Source organism: Populus trichocarpa, chromosome 5 (genome assembly GCF_000002775.5).
Source record: "Populus trichocarpa isolate Nisqually-1 chromosome 5, P.trichocarpa_v4.1, whole genome shotgun sequence".
Taxonomy (NCBI): domain Eukaryota; kingdom Viridiplantae; phylum Streptophyta; class Magnoliopsida; order Malpighiales; family Salicaceae; genus Populus; species Populus trichocarpa.
The window spans coordinates 24,052,210-24,068,541 of record NC_037289.2 but is presented as its reverse complement, the minus strand read 5'-3'; the positions used below and the strand labels follow the sequence as shown (position 1 = coordinate 24,068,541).

The 16,332-nt window shown below is 32.2% G+C and overlaps 3 protein-coding genes across 3 annotated transcripts; 2 read left to right on the top strand and 1 right to left on the bottom strand.

Annotated features, from left to right (window-relative positions):
- The first annotated feature begins 7,719 nt into the window (after nt 1-7,719).
- LOC7494000 (24-methylenesterol C-methyltransferase 2) lies at nt 7,720-9,208 on the top strand. The gene has a single exon (XM_002307717.4). It carries the CDS (start codon nt 7,873-7,875, stop codon nt 8,965-8,967), a length of 1,095 nt encoding a protein of 364 aa, XP_002307753.1. The 5' UTR covers nt 7,720-7,872; the 3' UTR covers nt 8,968-9,208.
- A 2,473-nt stretch (nt 9,209-11,681) lies between these two features.
- LOC7485621 (thioredoxin-like protein CDSP32, chloroplastic) lies at nt 11,682-13,035 on the top strand. Its single transcript, XM_002307716.4, has one exon. The coding sequence runs from the start codon at nt 11,883-11,885 to the stop codon at nt 12,780-12,782; it is 900 nt and encodes a 299-aa protein (XP_002307752.2). The 5' UTR covers nt 11,682-11,882; the 3' UTR covers nt 12,783-13,035.
- Nucleotides 13,036-14,730: 1,695 nt separating this feature from the next.
- Nucleotides 14,731-15,495, bottom strand: LOC7493999 (uncharacterized protein At1g76070). Its single transcript, XM_002306922.4, has one exon. The coding sequence runs from the start codon at nt 15,493-15,495 to the stop codon at nt 14,731-14,733; it is 765 nt and encodes a 254-aa protein (XP_002306958.4).
- Between the last annotated feature and the right edge of the window lie 837 nt (nt 15,496-16,332).

The window sequence follows — 16,332 nt, the reverse complement described above, 5'->3', positions numbered from 1 at the left end:
ATTTTTCATATATTTGTCCCCCTTAGTTTTCTTGTTTTACCCATGAAAAAAACTCTCTCTCTCTCTACAAATATTTCTAACCTGCGTTGGTCCACGAAGCATTTTGGAGCATTTATTGAATGATAATAAGGCTGAGAAAATTAATTGAATTATCTAGAATATTCATGAAATTAATTAAACTAAATGGTTTTTCTGAATAAATGGTTTGGTTCCATTTCAATTTTAGAAATCTAAATCTAAATGAAAAACTCACCAACAACTAAATATTCATTATAAACTAAAAACTCATTAAATCAATCAAAAATAGCTCAACTAAAATGTCCACGAGTAAACATAAGATCAAACCGGCTTGGTTCATTTCAAAATTTTCTAAAAAAAATTAGTTGGTTGAGTTTTTTAATCCAAATCGAATTGTTAGAATCGATCCTCACCTCTATGTAATAAAAATGTTTTAGATGTCAAAATTGTTTGTTTGTTCGTAGTAATAAAAATGTTTTAAACACCAATCGTACTCACTCGTTTTCTATTGGTATTATTTAATTTCAGAAAACTGTTCGTTTTCTATCCCTCGGAAGATTTGCATGTAACCGCAGGACTTTTCACTCTTTTGTTAGATATATATCTGGGCCGAATGTTGTGTATGGCATTGCAGGCCTGCTGACACCTTGTTTTCCAGTGACGAAAGGCTCTCATCAGCGTCTAGGCTCTTTGAAATTACCCGCCGGAGTGTAAATATACGGCCACTAAAATTTGATCATTGCCTTGACTTCTTGAAATGCATCGCTACAGGTTTAAGAAATTAAGAATGCCAAAGATTTCTGTGATGCTCTCAAAAGACAGCTACAAGAGCAGGGGTTCCATACTTCCTTGGAGTCAACATCAGACTGCCATCAAATCAAGCACTTCTGGTATTAATTATGATCGTTTTCAAGCCTTGTCAGCATGGAGGATAAGTCGAGGAAACCAGTGTTTGGTGGCCCTGATCTTTCTCCGATCAGGGTGCTGGAATACAAGCCAATCCCTTGATTATCGCTTGTTACGTTTTGTTCATGACCATAATTTTGTTACCCTGAGCAGCCATTAATGGAGGTATGTAGCTCCTGTGATCCCTGGTAAAATTAACGTAGACCCTCTAGTGTTCCTTATAACATGTGCACTACGTTTGTTAAATCCTGCGGTGTTCCTCGTAGCAGGCAGTATCAAAGCCACTCTGCTCGAACATGGTGTTAGAACTTTCATTTAAAAAAGAAATCTAGCAAAAGAAAGGAAAGCTTGTGTTTGATCTTCCTACATGGGATAGAGTATTTCTTGTTACCTCAATTTTTTGTATAATTACAAACTTAATTAAGCGAAAAACGCAACGACACAAGGCCCCATTTCTTGGGGGAGGAAAAAATACAGGAAGACAAGACTTTCGTGCTTCAAAACATGAATGTCTCTTGTCCATACACTAATTTATACATCCAATAATTCATTGATTGAATCTCATAAATACTTTCAAAAAGCAGCCGTGTGGGATCGACTGGATGCATGAGATGAATTTCCTAACAATCCTCCATGGTTGTACTTTAGTTATTTTGTAATTTTAGAGAATGTTTCTCAAAAAATGACAACATTATGTAACATATTAAATTATAACACTTCGTGTGACTCAATCTAATCACATTATTACACAAACTCGTACCAATTAGATGATTTTAGTACACAAAAATCTCATCCATCAAATAATGTCAGCAACGTTCGAGAGTAATGCAAATTCAGGATCTTTATAATTAGCTCGTACCATTTCATGAAAAAGACAGTGAACTTGTAGTAATGTCATGAATAGAATTGAGGAAACACCCAAGAATTTGCAAGAGAGGAAAAGGCAAGGAGGATTCAGATTCAAAGGCAACAAAGGTATCTTTTTGGGACCGATCTTTTTCGTGAAAGGAAACTGCGAAGGGGCAAAGGAGAATACATCATTTCAAAAAGAAGCTTCCTCGTTAGTTCCGAGCAACTCCCACTGTCCATTTGGAATTTACTATAGGCCATAAAACTACATATAGCTACATGTGATTCTTTTAATATGTTTAGAAACACGAAGTAAATAGTGTTTTTTTTTTATTTTGAATTTTGTTTTTTATTAAAATTTATTTTTTTTATATTTTTAAATTGTTTTGATGTACTAATATTAAAAATAATTTTTTAAAAATAAAAAAAATATTATTTTAATGTATTTCTAAAAAAAATTATAATCACCGCCATAATTCCAAAAAGATTGATAACAATATATGTCTTAGGTTTATCTAATAACATGTCATTATGTTTCGAGATCAATGTATGTCTTGGGTTTACCTGTTTTTTTATTTCATTCATGCATATGAAAAGGACTTTTTACTAAGAAATATTATTTAATATTAATGCTTGTAAATGATACTCTCTCTCATTGATGTATGTGTAAAAAATATGTCCCTCGTAAATTCAATCATGATAAAATTACTCTTTAGCTTTTACACTCAAGAAATAAACAAGATTTAAGGGCTATAAATACCTCTTAAATTATCCAGATAAAATATTCAAGTTCTTTGTATTAAAAAAAACATTGATTCAACACATGAACATTTTATTCTTAGAATTTAATGCTCTCTTACATATTTATTACTTTTTTCTCTTTATAAAATTATTGATTTTATTATTAGAGAAAACTCAAATTCTGCAAAAAAAAAAAATTGCATATCAGAGACATTAATCAATATAGTTTTCTTTACATTATAAAAAAGAGTTATTTGAAAAGTCACTTAATTATTCCATAATCCAACCACTAAAAACACGTTATTCTATAATCATATCTTATTTCAAAACACCATCACACCTGGTAGATTATTTCAATTTTCAATCAATTTTGATGGCATGTGTCACGTCTATAAATTAACTAAGATGTTAATTAGAGATGCCCGGAAAATAAAATAAATATACAACATAAACGCACCTCACCCAGGCTAACAACTTGGATCCATAAGTTAATTTTCTATTTTTTAAATATCTTATTTCTTTTTCTTTTGAATTTCTTGCAAAGTTATTAAACTATAAATAAGAATTAAACTAAAAATTTAATAAATTAATTCGAATCAATATAAAATTATTTTATTTTATTTTATTTTGAAAAAATTAAAATAATATTATTTTAAAATTTATTTAAATTATATTATACTTTAACTAAATCAAGCAGGTTGTGTATTAACCCAGCAGATAAATATGGTATAGCAAACAAATTTATACTCAATTAGATTTAAAATCCAATACGAAAGAAATCCTAGATCAGGAGATCAGCCATTAACTCGTGCTGTAGTATTTGTTCCATGTTATGTGGATTGTCCACGTGTCGATGTGGTGAGCTGGACAACAGCTCGACGAGACAGAACATTCAGCCACAGCTGTTAAGAGAAACACAAGATCCGAAAACACAAAACACATGACAATGTAGTCGCTAGAAAACCATCGACAGTATTTTTAAAGCAAAGCAACCCAGAATTGACAACAAAACAGAGTATATTTTGCAATTAACAATGTCAAGCATGTTATGCAGGCACGTGAGAAAAGGCAAGGCAATTGCAAAGATTCTGTGAGGCGCATCTTTGCTTCAGTCGCTTAGGAAATATCGGCAGTATTTTATTTCTGAAACAACAATATTGTAAAACAAATCTCAACGTAGTCATGTGTTTCTGCATAAACACCACCACGGAAAATTTTACCAGTGAAAGGTGAGCATTAAATAACTATTATTTATTTTTTAAATTTATTTTTTAAAAAATAGATACACAAAAATATAAAAAAAATAAATAAATCATTAAAAATAATAATAATATCTTCATATATATTTTTTCCTCTTTATATGCGTTTCTTTCTTCAATATAGGATAACAAAGTAACTATGCTAGCGTTTGGTTACAGTTTTAAAATAAACATAAACAGTTGAGACATAAATATATTTGGTTTCATAGACAGAGATAGAGACATGAAAATATTCTATTTCTGGAATAATTTTAGAGTAAATTTATATATTTTCAAAATATAAGGTGTAGAGAAAACATGTCTCTATAGATAATATTTTTTATTTTTAAAATATTTTTAAAAACAATTCTCAATTCTGAAATTATATAATTAAGATATGTAAAGATAAAAATGATTATTATAATAGTATTAAAATCAAACAATATGGTTGATATGGGCAAAGCCTAGGTCACTAGTCAAGGCTCAGGTCACGAATCAGATTAACCTGAGTCGGGATAAAAATAAAAATAATTATTATCGTAGTTTTAAAACTTAATTCAGGGATCGACCTGGGGCAAGATCTGGGTCACGACTGGGGTTGACTGTTATTCATGTCAATATAAGAACAAAATAATTATTATTATAGTTTTAAAACTTGACTCTGTGTAAAATCAGGGTCATTTGTCATGAAAGTCAACCCGTGTTGATTCGGATCACCATAGAATAAAAGTGGTTACATCATGGTTCAAGAGCTTGACTCGAGGGCCAACTCGAGTTCACCCATGTCAACGCATGGATGAAATTTGTTATTTTCATACTTTTAAAACTCAACTTGGATATCGACTAAAACAAGGTTTAGGTCACGAGTAGGGAGATCAACATGGGTTGACCCAAGTCAACATATGGATAAAAGTAATTATTATCATAGTTTTAAAGCTCGACCTGGGAGTCGAGTCGACTCGATGCAGGGTTCACGTCATGGGTCGAGAGAGTTAACCCGAATAAACAAAAAAATAATAATAATAATCAAAACAACCTTGTTTTTACTATTTTTTTCAGAAAAGTCAACATGTCTTTGACACGTGCGTTTATCTCGGTGTTGACTTGGGTTTTTGACCGAGTCGATCATTCCTCTATTTTTTAAAAAACTCGGACTAGTCCAAGCCTTGGGTCAACCTATCAAGTCAGTCTTGGTTTTATAATCACTGTTATTATAATATTATTAATTTTAATACTCAATAACATCTAAAGTAAAAAAAAAAACCAAGTAAATTTGACAACAATACATGTCAGTGATAAAATATTTTTTTTTATATTTTATTATTTTGTCCATGATAATCAAATAAAATACAACGATAATTATTTTATTTTATACATCATTATCAAATATAATTTCATCGATATTTTTTTATCGCGAGACAATAATCAAATCCTACCTAATAAATACTACTAGTTGCTCCAATACATTGTATTGTATTGTTTTAAGGAAAAACAAATAGGGGGAGGAAGGTTCAATATGCTGCTCAAGATATTATTTTTTCTACACTGGTTTATGTATTAATCAAGTTTTTTTTTATATAAAAAATAAGGATATATCATCCATGTTAATCCAATTTATTTAAAAAGTATTGAATTCAAATCATGTTTTAAGATGACTGGTGTGATTTTCATGTATCATTGGACTTCTTTTATAACAAGACAAATAAAAACGTCAGACATTACAAAAATTAAAAAACATAAGTTATTTGAGTACGACATTAATGTGGAATTTAATGATGGTTATCGACAGTCTAACGATCAATGTATATTTTTCTTATCAATTTTATTTAGTATTTGATATCTTTTTTAGTATAAAAAACGATATTGCATCAATGTAGGAATCTGGGTGTATTCAGGATAGAGGTTTGTTTGGTTTTTTTAGTGAATCTATATATATATATATATATATATATATATATACATATATAAATTGTTCTTAGTGAAGTATGTTATACCTTAATAAAAAAAAAACCAATCAAACATTATTACATCTTAATTTCAAATATATTTAGAGCTTAATATTATAATAGTCATTGTTTTTTAAAATATTTTTTTTTAAAAAAATTTATTTATTATATTAATTTATTAAAATAATTTAAAAATATAAAAAAATTAATTTTAAATAAAAAATTAATATTTTTTATATTACTTTTAAAATACAAAAACAAATAACAAGAATTTACATTCTTGAATAAAAAAATATCTCAATGTTTATAAACATGAAAAAAAAAATTTGAATGTAAAGCTGAGACCAAGCAAGAAGGTGACACGTCTTCTGAGGTGAACTGTACAGAGCAGTGTCAGTTGTCAAAGGACAGGGAGAGAAGGAGCCCATGACATCGAAAGCTGTGATCTGTGAAGTATAAACTTCTGCTCGGCAATGTAAATTCAATTCAATTTAAATGATTAATTGAATTTTTATATTTAAGACTCTTTTAATTCTAAAAGGAAATAAACTAGAGGACTCTTTAATTTGGTGACTGATATCTCTTAAAAATAAACTTGAGATCAATATTTAAAAATACTTATATGTTTTTAATTAGGCATATTGAATTGTGGGTGAAGTAAGATAATTTGTATGGTCATATCTTCTTGGTTATTATAATTATGAACTAAGAATTATGTATTTTTCTTGAATTATTAACATTGTTATAGTCATGTATTTAGTAAAATCTATCGAGTTTGAAATTTATTTTATTTAAGTTTAATTATAGTAAAATGTTAGATTTTTTATTGGAATATTTATAGAATTCTTTTCTTAACATTCCAGCGAAAATATTTTGATTGAAAAGTTTTCTTATCAGACATGTAATTTTCATTTTTTTCAACAAGTATTTGTAGGTTTATGTATATATTCTTTAAAATGTATAGATTTTATTTCATTTTAAATAAATACAGGAGCCTCTATAATAGAAAAAATGGATTTACATAATAGCAATAATTTATAAATTAATGGCAAGATGATCAAGATTATTAATTCAATTTATTTCCACATGTGTTCTAAAAAGTATAATTGGATTTAATTATGTAGTTTTGTATTTTATTCTTAACATAAGAATTATAATAAATTATCAATTTAATTTATGGTGTAATGTGAACAGTTTTTTTTTTGAATTGATATGAATATTGACTTAATTAAATTTGATATGATGCCATGAGTCAATTTATAATCTAACAACAACTCTGATATTTTTTTTAATTTTTTTTTCAAAACAATATTGTTTTATTTAAAAAATAATGAAAATTATATTTTTTATACTGACCCAACAACTCCACGATACACGTCTTTAGCTAATTTAGACTCAAGACCGAGTCTAACTCCTATAATTAATGTTTCCAGCAGTTAACTTGCTTACACGTGAACAACAAAAATTGAACGAAAAATAAATAATTGTGGTTTTTGTATTTTTCTCAATGAATGTTTTTTGTGGTTTTTGTATTTAAAATTATCGATTTTTAAAATCAATTACGTCTCTTAACTTATGTTAAAGGCATGTTTAATTATAGTAAATGAAAATGAATCTAAATTTTAATTTTCTTTTACTAGTTTTATTTTTATTTTTTAACTTGAATAAATTTGACTTCCTTAAATAAAACAAAATCCACATAAAGCAAAAAACATCCAAGATCTCATCATCTCACACCCGGATCCACCCGCTTTATATTCTTTGTTTAAAAAATTTGTACAGCTAATAGATCAGAAAAATGCGATGGATAGTAAATTAAGCACTTTCAAATTACAGCTTATCTCAATCTCAATCTAAGAGATTTTTTTAAATATTAATATAATAAAATAATTCGAAAACTTAAAAATAATTAAATTAAAATAAAAAATAAAAAATATTACTTTTTAAATGTTTTTAAAACACAAAAACAAATTTAATAAATTATTAAAGTTACTTACCTTTCCACGTCTTGCTGTTGAATGGTCTCAAACACGAGCAACGCGCGTGCACTCTGGAGTCCACAAGACATAAAAAAACCCTCACAACCACCTTAAAACGTGATAAAGAAAGAGAGGAACGTAGGATCCCCAGATACACACTCAGTCTCACTCTCACTCTCACTCTCACTCTCACTCATGGACTCTCTCGCACTCTTCTGCACAGGAGCTCTCATAGCCGGTGGCATCTACTGGTTCGTTTGCATTCTCGGTCCAGCCGAGCAGAAGGGAAAACGGGCTGTAGATCTCTCCGGTGGCTCCATCTCAGCCGAGAAAGTCCAAGATAACTACAAACAATACTGGTCTTTTTTCCGCAGCCCCAAAGAGATCGAAACAGCCGAAAAAGTCCCTGATTTCGTCGACACTTTCTACAATCTAGTCACCGATATTTACGAGTGGGGATGGGGCCAGTCTTTCCATTTCTCTCCTTCCATCCCTGGAAAGTCCCACCTTGAAGCCACGCGCCTTCACGAAGAGATGGCCGTGGATCTGATTAATGTCAAGCCTGGAGATCGAATCCTGGATGTTGGATGCGGCGTCGGTGGTCCTATGCGTGCTATCGCTGCTCATTCACGCGCTAAGGTGGTCGGTATCACAATCAACGATTATCAAGTGAGTCGTGCGCGTACGCACAACAAGAAAGCTGGGTTAGATTCACTTTGTGAAGTTGTTCAAGGGAATTTCCTTGAGATGCCGTTTCCGGAGAACAGCTTCGACGGAGCTTACTCGATCGAAGCGACATGTCACGCGCCGAAACTAGAAGAGGTTTATGCAGAGATCTTTAGGGTCTTGAAGCCCGGATCTCTTTATGTGTCCTACGAATGGGTCACAACTGATAAGTACAAGTCTTCCGATCCTGAACACGTGGAGGTTATTCAAGGTATTGAAAGAGGTGATGCTCTACCTGGGCTAAGAAACTATTCTGATATTGCAGAGACAGCCAGGAAGGTAGGATTTGAAGTAGTGAAAGAGAAAGACTTGGCTAAACCACCAGCACAACCATGGTGGACCAGGCTTCAGATGGGAAGGATTGCTTACTGGAGGAACCACATTGTTGTAACAATACTTTCTGCTTTGGGGATTGCTCCAAAAGGGACTGTCGATGTTCACGAGATGCTGTTCAAGACAGCTGATTATCTTACTAAGGGTGGTGATACTGGGATTTTCACTCCAATGCACATGATTCTCTGCAGAAAACCTGAGAAGAAGACAGAAGAAACCTCAAATTCTTAGTCTCTAGTCTGATTGGGTAATAATCAAACATTCCCTGGTATTTTTATGTTTCAGCAACTCATGTTCTCCGTCCTTTGTGACTTTCTAGTTCTTTTTTCCTCTTCATTTTAGGGTTTTTTTCCCCTTAATTAAATCCTCTCATCTTTGTATTTTTGTTCTTAAATTTCGTGGCTGGATCTTTGTTTTTTTTCTACTGTTATTATGGTGATGGTGAAGAATCCAAAGGTCAAGATTATTGTTATCTAGATTTTCATTATTTTTTTCTCATACACTTGATTTTCTCTGTTTTAAATTAAATAAACTAAATAAAATTTGGGTTAATGGAGGAGATCTACTGGCGAGATTTGCTGAGGATTGTACGGCGTGTTTGGAATTGTGTAGCTGTTCTGTTGAAAGTATTTTTTTGATTAAAAATATATTAAAATAATATTTTTTGATTTTTTAAAATTATTTTTAATATTAATACGTTAAATTTAAAAATATATATAAAAAATTTTAACAAAAAAAAATTTCAAAATTTAAGGGCAAACGGACTCAGTGCATGTGAGAACAAGAGAGAGGACACTCGGCGCACATGGAGCGAAAAAGGCACTTTTGCCATAAAAAAATAAACCGTAGGTGTCCAGCCAGCGCTGGATCTTGGCTTTACCTGTGTCGTTAGTTTGCTTTACAACCCTGGATTCCTCCAACTTAGTTCAGCTTTTGTTGGTTCTGTCATGTTGTGACAGTTTGTAGACTTGGGACGGTTGCATTTATGGCTGAATCTGAATTTGAAAATTTTTGATTTTTTTTTAAAATTTGAATTTAAAAATTACTTTTAATGATTTTAATGTATTGTGTTAAAAAAATAAAAATATATTATTTTAACTTAAAAATACATTAAAAATCAATTTTTAAGTGTTTTTGTAAAATTTTGAAATTTATTTTAGTTTTAAATTATTATTTTTATGTTTTTGTATTGTTTTGTTGTTAAAAATAAAATTTTAAAAATAAAAAATATTATTTTGATTTATTTTAAAAAAAGAAAATTTGAAAACTAACTTATACACGCTTTCTATGGATCACATGCTGCTCTTGCACTGTTAATAAAAATGATTCAATTTGGGGTCTGGTCTTATCAATTTAATTTTTTCTTTATTATGAGTGTATGCGTTAAATTATAAAAATGATCTCAAGCAAGATTTTTGTTTTTTTTTAAATTATAAAACCTATTTTTAACTGCAAAATCAAACGGCATCTAAAAAACTACTACAATGCTATTGCTAAGTGCTTGTTTAAAGTTGTGTTCGCACATAGTTTCGTTAAATTTTAAATTATTGTTTTTGTTTTTTTATATTATTTTGATGTATTAATATTAAAAATAAATTTTAAAAAATAAAAAAATATAGTATTTTAATATATTTTTACCAAAAACATTTCCAAGAGTATTTTGACCGATATTCTCGCACAGAAGCACACACCAAGTATTAATTGAACAGTATACCACGGGTCCGGTGTTCTGAAAGTTTGGCTTGTTCATGGTGGGAATAAAATTGGAGAGGCAGGAAATTAATTCGAAGTTAAGGCTCGGTTTTGGGCAGTACAGGGAGACTGGCAAGCCCAAACATCAATCGAAGGAACTAAAGCATTAGCTGAAAGGATGATTCATGGGGTCGCTGTACTGAATTATTTATATTTTTTTATTTAAAAATAAATTAACATAATATTTTTTTATTTTATATCAAAATGATCTTGAAATAAAAAAAATTATTTTTTTTTATTTTTTTTTAAAACACAAAAACAACCACAATCTTAGACACGATGAAGTTAATGAGAATAATGCTGTTGTGGTGACCTACAAAAGGTGTAGTTCTTGCCGACATAATACTTGTGCTGGGTTATCTTCTAGACTGGAAATGTTTAATTAATCTGCATTGTCTTCAAGAATTTAACTAACCATCTTAGTTTCGATGGTAAAGACAACCCTTTTCCTTGATAATTGTTTCTCTGGATACCGTAATTTTTTAAGAAATCAGATTACCAATACTTACAAGTTTCAGATTTCAGATTAAGGCTCGAGATATCGGTTGAGTTGGTTAATTTATAGATTTTTTTATAAAAAAATATGGTTTTAAAATAATTTTTTTTATAAATAAAAATTAAAATTACCGAGTCTTACTTAGGGTTTTGATTGTCACTCAAATTTCGGGTCATCTATCAATCCTAGCATGAGTTAGACTTCAAATTGTTGGATTATCAAGTCAATCCGTTGAGCTATCCATGCCGAGTTTGGAATTTATACTTCCAACCAATAGATGCCGTGCCAAACGGATGCTTAGGCATAAAATGCCGTTGGCACTTTACAGGATGAGCAAGTTCCTTGGGAGACTTTTGTAACGTTTAGTGATTCTGGAGCTAGGATAGTAGCCATGGAAGAACAAATAAAATGAAGAAAAGCGAATCGTCACACTCTCAAGTCTCGAAACGGAAGAGTGATTGTGTGGAGGACTGAGACAATCCGACAGAAGACAGACATTTACATTTTCTTTAGTTTTTGTCCCCCAACCCCGGAGCCCATGTTCCCGGCTCCTGTCGAAAAAAGAAACAGAAACTGGGCAGTAGCTGTAAAGCTTTAGCCCAATTCATCTTTTTATTGAGGCCCAACTAGTTATTAGCATCGTCAGTGATCTTAAAGCGATTTTCTGATCAGGAGGAAAGGAATATGCTAAGAGACTATAAAGAGAAAAAAAAGTGCCATAAAAATCTAACCCCATCCAACTGTGTGGATAATGAGAACTACAAAAAAATATGTGGATACCATTTATGGTCACTGAGATTTTCATGATAATTCCTCAGCTCTCTTCTCCATTTTGTTCTGTGCTCAGCTCCCCTCAGGTTCTCAATTGCCTAGACCTTTTCTCTACAAGCTTCTTTCCATGGCTGCTATCACAAATTTTTTGTCAAAACCACCATTGTCTCTTTCAAACACCCCTAAATTAAGCCCTCCTTGTTTGCACAGTTCCTTCTTAGTACCCTTTGTTACTAAAGAAGTTAAACCCCTTGCAGCAAAACTTGGTACAGGAAGAACACACTTTATGACGAAGGCTACAGCTGCCCCAGGGACCAAAAAACCTGTCAACGATGAAAAAGTACAAAAAATTCACAGCGTAGAGGAGTTCGATGAAGCACTTAAAACTGCAAAAAACAAGCTTGTTGTTGTAGAATATGCAGCAAGCCACAGTTACCATAGCAGTCAAATCTACCCTTTTATGGTAGAGCTTAGCAGAACCTGCAACGATGTAGATTTCCTTCTTGTGATGGCAGATGAATCAGGGAAGACTAGAGAGCTTTGCAAGAGAGAAAAAATTGAAAAAGTTCCACACTTTAGCTTCTACAAGAGCTTGGAGAAGATTCATGAAGAAAAAGGGATTACCCAAGATAAGCTGATGGGAGATGTTTTATACTACGGTGATAATCACTCTGCTGTTGTGCAGCTGCATCTCAGAGAAGACGTGGAGAAGTTGATTGATGATCATAAAGCTGATCACAAGCTGATTGTTCTTGATGTGGGGTTGAAGCATTGTGGGCCATGCGTGAAGGTTTACCCAACGGTGATTAAGTTGTCAAGGCAGATGTCTGATACTGTGGTTTTTGCACGCATGAACGGTGACGAGAATGATAGCTGCATGCAGTTTTTGAAGGACATGGACGTTGTTGAGGTGCCTACTTTCTTGTTCATCAGAGATGGTAAGATTTGTGGAAGGTATGTAGGATCTGGCAAAGGAGAACTTATTGGAGAGATTCTTAGATACCAAGGAGTTCGTGTTACCTACTAGAGTATAATTTACAAAAAATCAATATTTGTTTAAGGAACTGAGATTGGATAGATAAAATTTAGTTATCAAAACCATGAGGTAGCCAACAAATTCGGACAGGGAAAATACATGTAGCCATAGAAGTAAAAGGCATTTGAACTCGATTCCACTTGTGCTATTCTGACATGGCTTCCGTCGAGGAATTCATGTCTAGTGGTATTGTATACATTGTTGGCTATTATCAATTTGTTTTATATCTGTACCCTTTTTTTCATCCTTTGATCTCGAATGTGGCTAGTTACTTTTACTTGAATCTAAGGGATAAAATGGTACTGCTTAATTTGTTTTCTTGAATTAACTCAGGCAATGAGCTTGTTTTAGGTTTTAGGTAGGAAGAAATGCATCATCTTTGTCTTTGTGATGTGTAAACAAGTGCCCTGTCAATTTACTACAGTTAGCAGAAAAATGAGCCTAAAAGATGATCCTCCAACAACAGAATGCTTGCTGAAACCTATTCAGAAAATTGATAATATGATGTAGAATAATCATTTTTGAACTGGGGATGCCTCAGAGGTCACCGCATTTGCTCTGCAATAGTGATTGCTGCATGGCTAAACCTAACACAAAAATGAAGTTCGTTGTTCTTCCTCATCCCTTTCCCCTGTTTTTTGGCATTTTGAAGTCAGCAAAGGTTTTGTTTTTCCTACATATAATAGAGAGCACAGGTTAAGCAGTATAATACTTGAATTTGATTGGAATATTGCTCTCCTTTGGGAACCAATTTGGCAAATATGGAACAACGAATTTCTAAGTCAAGGCCTGACGATTCCATTGATGACGGGTGATTATGATGGAGAAATTATTACACATTGGTTAATAGAATGGATGAGTATTAAAATGGGTGGTAGGTCCTGTAGATGCTTCATCAAAGAAAAGGAGTGATGCTCTATAAACATGCACCAAAATAGATTTAGATTATCTACTGTCTATGTCTAAAAACTGGTACAAAATACTCTTATTGTTTTCTTAAAAAAAGCTTCGGGGGTGCTTTTTTCATAGTTATATTAGGTGACAGGAACTGAGACCTTGCGGATGAGATACATTGAAGATCATGATATTTTAGCTGCACCAACTTTTCTACTGGCAGCAGATTTGTTAAGTTGTGGGAGCTGGGAGGCATCCCCTAGAAAACGATCCATTTAATTTAGGAACGTAGGAGAAAGGCTATTTTGATGCTCTTGACATAAATAAACAAATAAATCTCTGCCCGTAGATTCAACTAAAACCATGCCAATTTCAAGCAGGATGGGCTGGCTTTAGCAGGCAAGAGACGCAAGTACATGTGAAATTGCAGGTATCCTTTCAAGTATCTTTAATAGGACTCAAAAGCCACTTCGTGCCTTAACATGGTTGCATTTTCAGTTGAGGCAGCTTCCTAAATTGTGTGCGGTTTGTTAGTTTTTTATGAAGAATATCTAGCATTCCAAAGTTTGAAAATGTACTTTGAAAACTTTACTTGGTTACGTGGGTTAGAATTAGAAGCTTTTTGTGCGTGTTTAGCATCTGGTCTGAAAAGATTTTATAAAGAATTGTATTTTTTTCTTAAACAAAATTTTATGAGAGAGTTCATACAAAAACTATGATGTATATCGATTAATCAAATATTTTTAATTATATAATTGGGATAAAATACATAAACAAACATAATCTTAACTATCTATTTAAAGATTTTTGTAGTGGAGAAAAACAAAAAAGAAATTAGAAAATAAATGTCTTGCTGCCAGTTGAATCAATTTGTTCTTCTGATTTTTTGCATTTCCATGACCTTCTATCGAACACAAATTTGTACAAAATCCTCTGCAATTGCACCTATCTTACACATTCCATCTCTGCTTTCTAGCAGGATTTGAGATTTAACAGAAACAAAGGGAAAATATATTTGGAAGCTTCAACAAATAAGTACTGTTAATTAATTTCCTCTAACCATATTGGATCTCAATTGAAGAGGGTTAGGTGGATTTATGGTTCTTTTCTTCCAGAGGTTAATTTCTTTCCTTGGTAGCAAATCTATTCCTCCACCTACCATTATAGGTGCCGAGAAAGGAATGATAACCTCTTCATGTTCCTCTTCTTCTAAACGATCTACCCTCTCTTCATCAGAATAATAATCCCTGCGATCAGATTCCACAGGTGCAATCTGATGAGCGGTCCAGTCAAAACCAGCCAAAGTATCACGACCACTCGCAAACCTTGTCATTTGACTTAATGAAGGTGTTTTATCAGGAAGTGTTGGCTTATCTCCACCAGAAACAATAGATTTCCTCCCTGCTTTTGATCCAGTAAAGAGTCTCATAAGTTTAGACGCATGCTTCTTTATCTTATGTGGATTCTGTGACACAGGCTTTGTTTCTTGAGGGAGCCATGGAACGCGCTTGGAAGTGGCTTTGTACATCTTCTTCTTGTGCTTGACTTGGCCTATACATGAGACCTTTGGTGAGGTGGGATCTTCTTGGGTCTCAAAGCTCTCATTCTTGGGCTGTCTTCTAACTTCAACTGGGATTAACGACCTGACAGGATTAACTCCTTTGCCCGCAATGGCTTTGTGCTTGTGTGCGTTTTCTGATCTCTTATCTCTACCTGGGCCAACTGTAAGGTTATGGAAGTTGACTGCAGAAACAACTTTTGGTAGAAATTTCAAGATCATTCTCGGTGCTGCTGCTGCTTGTTTCTCCATTTCTGTTATCGTTGAATTCTCTCTGCACAAGATTTTCAATCTCTCAATCATACATGGCTTTTATATATTTGTGTGCTACCAAGGTTTTTGTGTCTTTAGTCTTGACCCTGTCTTGTCTTATTTGAGTGAGAGACAGGGTTTGGTCAGAATGAAGAGGTGTGACTTAGCAAGCCATTTTTGCCCATCATAATCTAATATTCATACAGCTTATCCGACTCTGAAGATTTCCTTCCAAGTTTAATTCCTGCTATTTGATACACTGATCTATCTCCATCCATTTGCTTGGTCAATTGTCGGTTTATGACCTGTTAAGCTTTATCTAATCATCAACAAATGTTAAACGTGACGCTTACATAGGATAAAAAAGCTGCGTTCGGCAACGACAGGTAAGTTTTGAAGGCTGCCAGTGATATTGTTTGTAATTGTCAAAACGAATCACTAATCATAAAACTTGATGAACTTAAAAGATGACATTGAGCATTGAAAATTCACCCAGTTGTGTTTGTTTAGTGTTCCGGGATGAAGGAAACATATATAAAATTGATCAAAAATATATTTAGTCATAGATATAAAAATAAAATATAAAAATAAATATGTTTTGGAGATGGTTTCGAATTAGATTTTTATCTTTGCTAAAATATAAGGACAGTTACGGATTCCAATAGCTTATGTTTTTCAAATTGTATTTTTATTTGAAAAAATATTAAATTGATTTTTAAATATTTTTTAATAATTTTGATGTGTTGATATAAAAAATAAAAAATAATATTTTTTAATTTGCTACATTTTCAAATGAAAAATATTTAAAAAAGTATTATGCATTATAATACCAAACAC

Coding starts and splice junctions, on each gene's coding strand:
- LOC7493999 (XM_002306922.4), bottom strand. CDS start 15,495: ATGGAGAAACAAGCAGCAGCAGCACCGAGAATGATCTTGAAATTTCTA.
- LOC7494000 (XM_002307717.4), top strand. CDS start 7,873: ATGGACTCTCTCGCACTCTTCTGCACAGGAGCTCTCATAGCCGGTGGC.
- LOC7485621 (XM_002307716.4), top strand. CDS start 11,883: ATGGCTGCTATCACAAATTTTTTGTCAAAACCACCATTGTCTCTTTCA.